General features: G+C 44.1%; 1 protein-coding gene across 1 annotated transcript; it reads right to left on the minus strand.

Annotated features, from left to right (window-relative positions):
- Window positions 1–4,538: 4,538 nt before the first annotated feature.
- On the minus strand, window positions 4,539–8,320 carry TNFRSF17 (TNF receptor superfamily member 17). The gene is made up of 3 exons (XM_025478553.3): window positions 7,965–8,320; window positions 7,474–7,605; window positions 4,539–5,031 (listed from the first exon to the last, which is right to left on the minus strand). Exons 1-3 carry the CDS (start codon window positions 8,080–8,082, stop codon window positions 4,754–4,756), a joined length of 528 nt encoding a protein of 175 aa, XP_025334338.1. The 5' UTR covers window positions 8,083–8,320; the 3' UTR covers window positions 4,539–4,753.
- Between the last annotated feature and the right edge of the window lie 1,137 nt (window positions 8,321–9,457).

Genomic DNA, 9,457 nt, shown 5'->3' on the forward strand with positions numbered 1-9,457 from the left:
CGCCCCGCCCGCCGGCCCCGCCCCGCCCCGGAAGTGGAGCGCCGCCGCCGCCGCGGGCCCGCCCCCGACCCGGAAGGTAAACACGGCCGGCCGGGGGGCGTCGGGGGAGCCCGCAGGTGGGAGACCCGCCGCGCTGCGACCGTCGCGGGGCGCGCCTGGACCGAGCCGCCGGGGAGGCCGCGCACCCGCCACGAGGAGACCGAGCCCGCACTGTCCCGGGGAGCGGGAGGGGCTAGGAGGGAAGTGAAATCGGGTAACGGGCCAAGCCGTGGGAACCGGGCATCTCCGGGGGCGGGGCGGGGGGGGGGCGCCTCAGGAGCCGACCTTTGAGCGGAGACCTGACCGATGGCTGCGAGGCGGCCGTGGAAGATGCACAGGACAGGTGTCCCAGGAAGGAGCAGCGGCTGCAAAGGTCCCGCCTCGAGGGGTTGGCTGGAGCCAGGGGGTGGGTGAGAGACAGGTCGGAGAGCTGGATGGAGGGCCTTGTGGGTCTCGGATTTTTCCGCTTTAAGTAGGTAAGGGAATGGGGAGCCGTTGGAAGAATGTAAGCAGAGGAGTGACGCGATCTGAATTCGTTTTTAAGATTTTATTTATTTATTTATTTATTTATTTATTTATTCATGAGAGACACAGAGAGAGAGAGAGAGAGGCAGAGACACAGGCAGAGGGAGAAGCAGGCTCCATGCGGGGAGCCCGATGTGGGACTCGATCCCAGGATCCCGGGATCACAACCTGAACCAAAGGCAGACACTCAACCGCTGAGCCACCCAAAAGAAAACAAAAAGAATGAATTGTAGTGGGGCAGGGTGGAGAAGGGGCACCTGGTTAGAAAGCCACTGCAGTCGGTTGCCCAACAAGAAATAGTATGCCTGGGGTACGGTGGCGTTGGAGATGAAGGTGGATGGATGCTGCTGGGCCAACATGTGTTCATAACATGAAGCTCAGGTTACTGCCCCGTTTTGAACATGAAGGAGAGGGGACCCAGATAGGTTAAAAGGGCATTTTTCCAACTGGTTTTGCCCAAAACCTGGAGTAAACAAATACATTTTACATTCCAACCCAGTGTACACATGCATACATTTAAGGAGATGTTTAACAAAATAATTACATGGGTAATGTATTTTCTTCTATTTTTCTTTCTTTTTTTATGCTAATGGAGACAGTTGAATGATCCACTAATAAATCCTGATCCACGTTGAATACACTGAATTGAGGACTAGGCCCTGCAGGTAAGTGGAGGCAGAATTCCAGCCAAGTTCTGTGTGACCTACAACTCCACGGTCTTCCTACTACACTGTCTCAACACAAAACCTCTGGCCACTGGCAGTTTATCTTTTGGATTCAGGAGAAGTCAAGAGCTCTTTGGAGAAGGCTGTCACGCAGCATTATTTATGACAGTGAAAGAGTGGAAAGTACCAAACCCCAACTGTGGAAGAATAACTAAGCAAATCATAGCCCACTTCATGAGGAATCTCTTGCAGTAGTTGAAAATGCGAATTATAAGATGGAAGTATGGGGAAAAGCTCACGATAATGCATTAAGTAAAAAAAAAAAAAAAAAAAGTCCCATGCAAAGTGTTCTGTATGCCATGATTAACAATTGTGTCGAAATAGCACATGTAGCAGGTACTGAGAGAATGGAGAGATGAAAATTTTTGTGTGTTTGATTGGTGGGGTTGTCTTTGCCATTTTCAAAATTATACTTTACAGTTGTTAATTTGTAATCCTCAAGAATCTACGTGCCTATATCCACCCTCCAACTTCCCCACCCCCAAAAGCTTAGTTTAGGTCCTCCAGCCTCAGTAACCATCACATACCTGCTTCATGGAGTTGTGGGGAGGATAACGTGATTTACCTTCTCAGAGCGCCCCCTACCTTACCTTCACGGCACTTGAGGCTGGATAAGTTAGTGACCTCGTAGCTTGTGCTGTAATGTTTTCTACCTCCAACCACTCCCTTTAAACGTTGTAACTCCTAATGGCTGAGTAACATTCCATTGTATATATAGGCCACATCCTCTTTATCCATTCATCTGTCAGAGGACATAGTGGCACCTTCCACAGCTTGACTGTTGTGGACATTGCTGCTGTAAACATTGGGGTGCAGGTGCCCTGGCGTTTCACTACATCTGTATCTTTGGGGTAAATTACTCAGCTATCAGAAAAGATGAATAACCACCATTTGCTTCGACGTGGATGGATCTGGAGGGTATTATGCTGAGTGAAATAAGTCAGTTGGAGAAGGACAATCATCTATGGTTTCACTCATACATGGAATATAAGAAATAGTGGAAGGGATTATAAGGGAAAGGAGGGGAACTGAGTGGGAAAAATTAGAGAGAGACAAACCATGAGAGACTCCTAACTCTGGGAAACAGAGGAAGGGGGTGAGTGGGAGATGGGATAACTGGGTGATGGGCACTAAGGAGGGCACTTGATGGGATGAGCACTGGGTGTTTATACCATATGTTGGCAAATTGAATTTAAATTTTTTTTAAAAATCATTCCAGCAATGTAACTCAAAGTATTTATTATGAACCAAATACTTTCATGGAAAAAAAGTAAATATATATACACACATGTATATGTGCAAATGAATGTGTCTATGTGTTTTTATTTAATCCTTAAAACAACTTTATAAGTAGATTCTATTATTATTCCCATTGTATAGGTAGGGAAACTGAGGCACAAGTGGTTGAGTAACTCTCACAGTCACCTAAAGTCTATAACTTCTAGTAACAGAGCCAACATTCAAGCCCAGGCAATCTGGCTCTAAGAGCCAGTGCCTGGGATCCCTGGGTGGCGCAGAGGTTTAGCTCCTGCCTTTGGCCCAGGGCGCGATCCTGGAGACCCGGGATCAAATCCCACGTCAGGCTCCCGGTGCATGGAACCTGCTTCTCCCTCTGCCTATGTCTCTGCCCCTCTGTGTGTGTGTGTGTGTGTGTGTGTGTGTGTGTGTGTGTGTGTGTGACTATCATAAATAAATGAAAATTTAAAAAAAAGAAAACGAGCCAGTGCCAAACCATTGTACTATATTGTCTCCTGTAGCCCTCAAGGGCCTGGAATGGAACCATTATGGGCCCCCAATGGGCAAAAAGGGCTCACCAAGTTTCCCCATATCCTAAACCCAACACAGAACCCACATAGCCCCAGGACACCTGGATGGCTCAGCGGTTGAGCACCTTCCTTCGCCCCAGGGTGTGATCCTAGAGTCCGGGGATCAAGTCCCATATCAGTCTCCCTGCATGGAGCCTGCTTCTCTCTCTGCCTGTGTCTCTGCCTCTCTCTCTGTGTCTCTCATGAATAAATAAATAAAAATATTTTTAAAAAAGAAGAAGAAGCCACACAGCCCCAAGACTTTGAAGTCTATGCTATGGTGCCAGCGGACATCTTAACAACAATCAAAGTCAACATATTATCAGAGGCCATCATCACCTGTTGCATAACCTTTCCATAACACCTCAGGATCTATGCACAACCCCAGAAAGGGAATCCCTCCTTCCCACTTATGACTAAGATTATAGCCCAAAGAGATGAGGAACTCAAATGGACTTCAACTGATGTGAAAAGAAAAAAAAAATCATGATGTTTGGGTTTAAATCTTGGCTGTGCCATTTACTGGTTATGTTACCTTGCTCTGACTCAGTTTCTGCCATTGTCTGAAATGGAGGTAATAATTGTCCACCTATCTTGTGGTTTATTGTATGCATTAAATTAGTTAGTACAGATGAAGCATGAACAATCCTGGCACATAAGTAAGGCTAAGTTTTTTGTTGGGTTTTTTTTTTAAGATTTATTTATTAGAGAAAGAACGTGAGAGGTGGGGGGAGAGGGGACAGAGGGAGAGAGAGGTAGAGAATCTCAGGTAGACTCCCTCCTGAACACAGAGCCTGAGTCACAGGGCTTGATCCCACGACCCATGAGATCATGACCTGAGCTGAAATCAAGAGTCCTCAACGCTTAACCAACTGAGCCACCCAGGGGGCCCTAGGAAGGCTAGGTTTTAGCTATCATTATTACTACCTGCATTGGGGTCTTAAAATGATACCTGCTATACCCTTATCACAGTTTGCAGTTACACATTTATTTATGGGATTGTAATAATGCCTGATGTCTCCATTAAGCTGAAAGCTCACAAGTGATTGAGCCTTGCACTCATGCACTGCACACTAAATTAGTGTGGCTGACTCTAGGCTTCTTCTGTCTCCAGGAATACATAGATAACCTTGCTTTTCTTTAATAATAAAAATCAGGGATGCCTGGGTGGCTCAGCGGTTGAGCGTCTGCCTTTGGCCCAGGGCATGATCCTGGGGTCCTGGGATGGAGTCCCGCATCGGGCTTCCTAAAGGGAGCCTGCTTCTCCCTCTGCCTATGTCTCTGTCTTTCTCGCTGTGTCTCTCATGGATAAATAAATAAAATCTTTAAAAACAATAATAATAATAATCAAATCTGGCCTGAAACGTATGCATGTATGTGTGTATAGGAGAGAAAGGGGCTAGCCACAGAAATGTGGGACTATGGGATCTACACACTGCAGTGCTTTGTTTCAGTAAGTCAAGAATTTAATCATGAAACCAAGGAAATTTCCACAGGTAAGCTCCCAACAATAAGGTAGGGAAGTACATCTAACATAAAGATTTTCTAGAATTAGGACAAAAAGCTCTATCCACAACTGATAAGTACAATCATCCTAAAGAGATTACTCCTCCTGACGTTAAGATTCTCAAAGCAGCTCTGACCAGTTGAAATGGTTAATCATCTGGTAAAAATGGATTTCTCCATCTCTGTGACACTGGCCAGCAGGCTATTACAGTAGTCACTTGTTTTCGTGGTGACAAGAATGGTTGCACCTTCCTCCATAGCTGGGAGTGGAAAGAAATGGTCAGAATCCACCTTTGATTTGCTCTTGACACAGTCTTCACAGGTACATTCTTCTACTGTGTACTCCAGGCCCCTCGAGAGAACTTCCTCGCTGGTCCTGCTATCACGGCCCTTCTCCTGGTCAGCATCCGCCTCGTTCTGGTGAGCCGATCCTGATTGTGTAGAAACAGAACGATCAACCTCAACTTCCCAGGTGGTGCCGTCCTGGCAGTCTTAGCAGGACACCTTAGGGCCCAAAGCAATGGAGACAGATCTCCTACAAAACAAATGTCCTGCACTGGGAGTCAGGAACTGACCATAGGCCACATTGGACTTTGTTTAGGCCCATACAGTGTTTTTAAGTGTTTGCTTATATGCTATGTTGGCCTCCGTTTGTTTGTTTGTTTGTTTGTTTATTATTTATTTATTTTAAAGATTTTATTTATTTATTCATGAGAGACACACAGAGAGAGAGAAGCAGAGACAGAGGCAGACAGAGGAGCACGCTTCATGCCGGGAGCCCGACGTAGGACTCGATCCCGGGACTCTAGGATCACGCCCTGGACCGAAGGCAGGCACTAAACCTCTGAGCCACCCAGGGATCCCTTATTATTTATTTATTAAGATTTTATTTATTTATTCATGAGAGACACAAGGAGAGAGGCAGAGATACAGGCAGAGGAAGAAGCAGGCTCCCTCCCTACAGGGAGCCCAATGCGGGACTGGATCCCAGGACCCGGAGATCACAACCTGAGCCAAAGGCAGATCCTCAAACACTGAGCCACCCAGGTGCCCCCTGTTGGTCCACGTTTAAAAATCAAGAGATTTAGGGATCCCTGGGTGGTTCAGCGGTTTAGCGCCTGCCTTTGGCCTGGGGCACGATCCTGGAGTCCGAGGATCGAGTCCCGCATCGGTTCCCCACATGGAGCCTGCTTCTCCCTCTGCCTCTCTCTCTCTCTCTCTCTCTCTCTGTCTATCATGAATGAATAAATAAATAAATAAATAAATAAATCTTTAAAAAAAATAAAAATCAAGAGATTAAAAAAAAAAGCCTTCAAGGGATTTGATGTGCAAATCTAGGTAATTGGTCTCTTTCAAAAAAACAACAAATAGCTAACCTTCCTCCATGGAAACAATTGCCTGAAGTCAATAGCCGCTGTCTCCTTGAGGAAGGGCCCTGGCTATTCAACTGTTGAAACCTCCACCTGGCCCGCTACATTCACTGGTTACCCACTTGGCCCTTGAAGGCATTAAGTTATGGGCTCTATTTTACACTTGTGGAAATGACAGATTACCGTATGTTACACACAAAATGAGCCTTTGGGGGACACTTTAAAATTCAAAGTAAGGATACTTCTCTTACAGACCATTTGGTATCATATCAAAAAGTTTTTATATTGGGCAGCCCCCACGGCTCAGCAGTTTAGCGCTGCCTTCAGCCCAGGGTGTGATCCTGGGGACCTGGGATCAAGTCCAGCATGGGGCTCCCTGCATGGGGCCTGCTTCTCCCTCTGCCTGTGTGTGTGTGTGTGTGTGTGTGTGTGTGTGTCTATGTCTCTAATAAATAAGTAAAATCTTTTTTAAAGAAATTTTAGAATGAATTTTTTTGTGATCATGTATGGAAGGAGTCTCTGTTATGTCCCCATTTATATGTCAGTGAAGGTAAGTTTTACTACTTCCCCAACCTGCCACAGAATAACTCCATCTTCCAAAATGTCACACTTAAAGTCATTCCCCACCTGTTTCTCAGACCCCAGGCAAAAATAAAGAGAAGAAAAAAAGAAGAAAGAAAGAAAGAAAGAAAGAAAGAAAGAAAGAAAGAAAGAAAGAAAGAAAGAAAGAAAGAAAGAAAATGAGAAAAGAAAAATGAGTAAATTATGTGGAACAGCCATCTACCTCCCTTTTCTGCAAATGAGAAGACAAATGAGGGGGGTGCTTTACAGATTATACATGGAAAATAAATGCATCAGAAATAGGCCAAAGGCTGCAAAGCATTTGGGAAATCAGATCATGGGCAAAGGTGCTGCTGAAATATTTTTATCTTAAAAAGCCCTTAAGTAGAACATTCACTTCTCTCAGACTGGTTCTCTGCTGCTTAATAAAGATAATGATCTTTAAAATGACTGCTCAAATAATCCAGGAACAACTGGTTCTATTCATTTCTAGCATTTTGGGGGCAGTAAAATATTCACCAAGCAAAAAATGTTTACATTTGTATTAAAAATAAGGCCATGGATCTTGCCAAATACATTTTTCCTGATAGTAGCAGACCGAGCTTGCAGTTTCTTGAGAGTAAGTAAACGTTTAATCAATGTGCTAACTTTGGTCAAAGAGATGGATGTTTGCCAAGGAAGCCCAGTACCTCAGAAGAGTAATTACTGAGGGAAAACTATAGGGGAAGGCTAACTCTGTGGGGCACCTATAAAGAAGAGACAAACACCAAAAAGAAGACAGCTCGCTCCTGCCCCAAAGTTCATTTAATACAACCGTCCTCTAACACGCTCGAAAGGGCTCTAACCAAAGAAATAACTCAACAGGAAAAAAGAAGAGAAGGAACTCAAATCACAATAGCCACCTCTTGGAAATAGATTCCAAAGTCTGACCATTCAACCAACCTGTGTTTTTACATTCGTCCTTTGATGGTTCAGAATTCATCTTCCTTAGCAAGAACATAAACACGAAAATGGTCAAAGAAACTATCAAGCTCAGGCCCAAACAGGTCCAGAGAATTGCATTTGTTCCTTTCACTGAATTAAAAGAATATCAGAGAGATAATGAACTGACAACATAATATCCACATCAAGTAAAGATTATTTGCCATCCAATTCCCCTAATTCATCAGCACTGACTCGTAAATCCTAAATAACACTTAATTAGAAGAGTTGATAAAAATCCATGTTGCTAACAGCACTGCATCAAATTGAGCTCAATTCTGAGTAATTACTTTGGTCCCATTGGCATTCAAATACTTGCCTTGTTTCCTTTCTCTTTTTGATACAGAAGACCTCACCATCTTCCCCGCAATGTTTTTACTCTTTGAATAAGTAGTCAAAGTAGAGAAAATAGGTTACACCAACAAATGAGTTGTTCAAGCAGGATTACTTACTTGCATTACAATAATGCTGACATGGTACCGGAGGGGTATTAGAGCATCGAAGGTGACATGGTTTGCAAGCATTAAGCAATCTGTCAAAATATTCATTTTGGAAGCACTGCTGAGCCATCTGGAACTTGATCACAAAGAAAAACAAGAAAGCCCCAGAAAGAACAGCATGGAAGGACAAGTAAAATCTCGTCAGGAATTCCCCAGCAAATGTAGTGACAGCAGTTAGAATGTCGATGCGAAAAAAAAAAAAAAAGAAAAAGAACTTCACAACTATGATTTAGTTCTTCTGGGCGCTCTTTGTACTTCGACTAAGGATTTGAATACCAGCTCCAATTCCGGTTTCTAAGTTTGAGGCCCGGGGAGGGTAAGAGATCAAAGCGTAAATATCAAGAGCAAACCATACCTGAAACAGAAACTGTCTATTTATAGAGGAAATTTCTATAAATAATCCAGGTGACAGTTGCAAGGTGTAGACTAGCCCGAAGCCTCAGGCAGGAAGGTTCGATAACCGCTTTGGGACCATCTGTTCACGAGCTGTGCAGTGTGATAGGCCCCCAGGGAGACACATAAGGTCTGAACCCCCTTAAGAACTTAAAATCTAACGGGGGCAATAGAAATCCACTCAACCACTGAAGGAATGAGAAAGAGAGAAAGGGCATCAAGCATGCCTGCCAGGTTTCACACCTATGAAGAACTATGGAATTCCAACAGAAACAAGGACTTCTGGGGTTAAAGCTCAGTTGGTAAGAGGGTTTCAGGGAAGATAGGTTTGGGGCATTCATAGTCAAGTCATCCATGCTCCACTGTTGAAAATTTAGAAACAAGGGCGGGCACCTGGGTGGCTCAGTAGATGAGCGTCTGCATTTGGCTCAGGGCATGATCCCGGGGTCCTAGGTTTGAGTCCTACATCAGGCTTCCCACAGGGAGCCTGCTTCTCCCTCTGCCTGTGTCTCTGCCTCTGTGTGTGTCTCTCATGAATAAATAAATAAATAAAATCTTTTTTAAAATTTAGAAAACACAAATGAGCAGATAGGTAAACTATATTTGGATGTATCACAGAAGTGTGAAGAAAGGCCTGCTGCCGTGTTCTGTTTGGTCAACCCCAATATAGATATTTCTGGAAGGATTTCTAAGGATAGATGATAGGTAGATGTATAGAGCACATTTTCCTTTTTATATAAATGGAATCACTTGCATTTGCTTTTCACCATACTGAATGGGATCCCCATAGAGAGATATCCAGAGAGGTCAGCCAGAAATTCAGGACTCAGTTAAAATGTGAGAGAATGACAAACTCCGCATTCAGTACAGTGATTATCTCTGAGGTGCAGGGAGGGTACAAAAGAGCCTCCAGTTGTGTTGGTCATATTTTATGAAGCCAAATGGTGGATACATTGGTATTTGTTGTGTTATTCTTTTGTTGTATTCTTTGTTATTATTGACACTTTTTAAAAAGATTTTATTTAAAAAATAAAGGGAGAGGCAGAGACACT

Source organism: Canis lupus, chromosome 6 (assembly GCF_003254725.2).
Source record: "Canis lupus dingo isolate Sandy chromosome 6, ASM325472v2, whole genome shotgun sequence".
Classification (NCBI taxonomy): Eukaryota; Metazoa; Chordata; class Mammalia; order Carnivora; family Canidae; genus Canis; species Canis lupus.

Coding starts and splice junctions, on each gene's coding strand:
- TNFRSF17 (XM_025478553.3), bottom strand. CDS start 8,082: ATGGCTCAGCAGTGCTTCCAAAATGAATATTTTGACAGATTGCTTAAT. Junction 7,606..7,964: donor TCAGCATTATTGTAATGCAA/GTAAGTAATCCT, acceptor CTTTTAATTCAG/TGAAAGGAACAAATGCAATT. Junction 5,032..7,473: donor GGACGAATGTAAAAACACAG/GTTGGTTGAATG, acceptor CTACACAATCAG/GATCGGCTCACCAGAACGAG.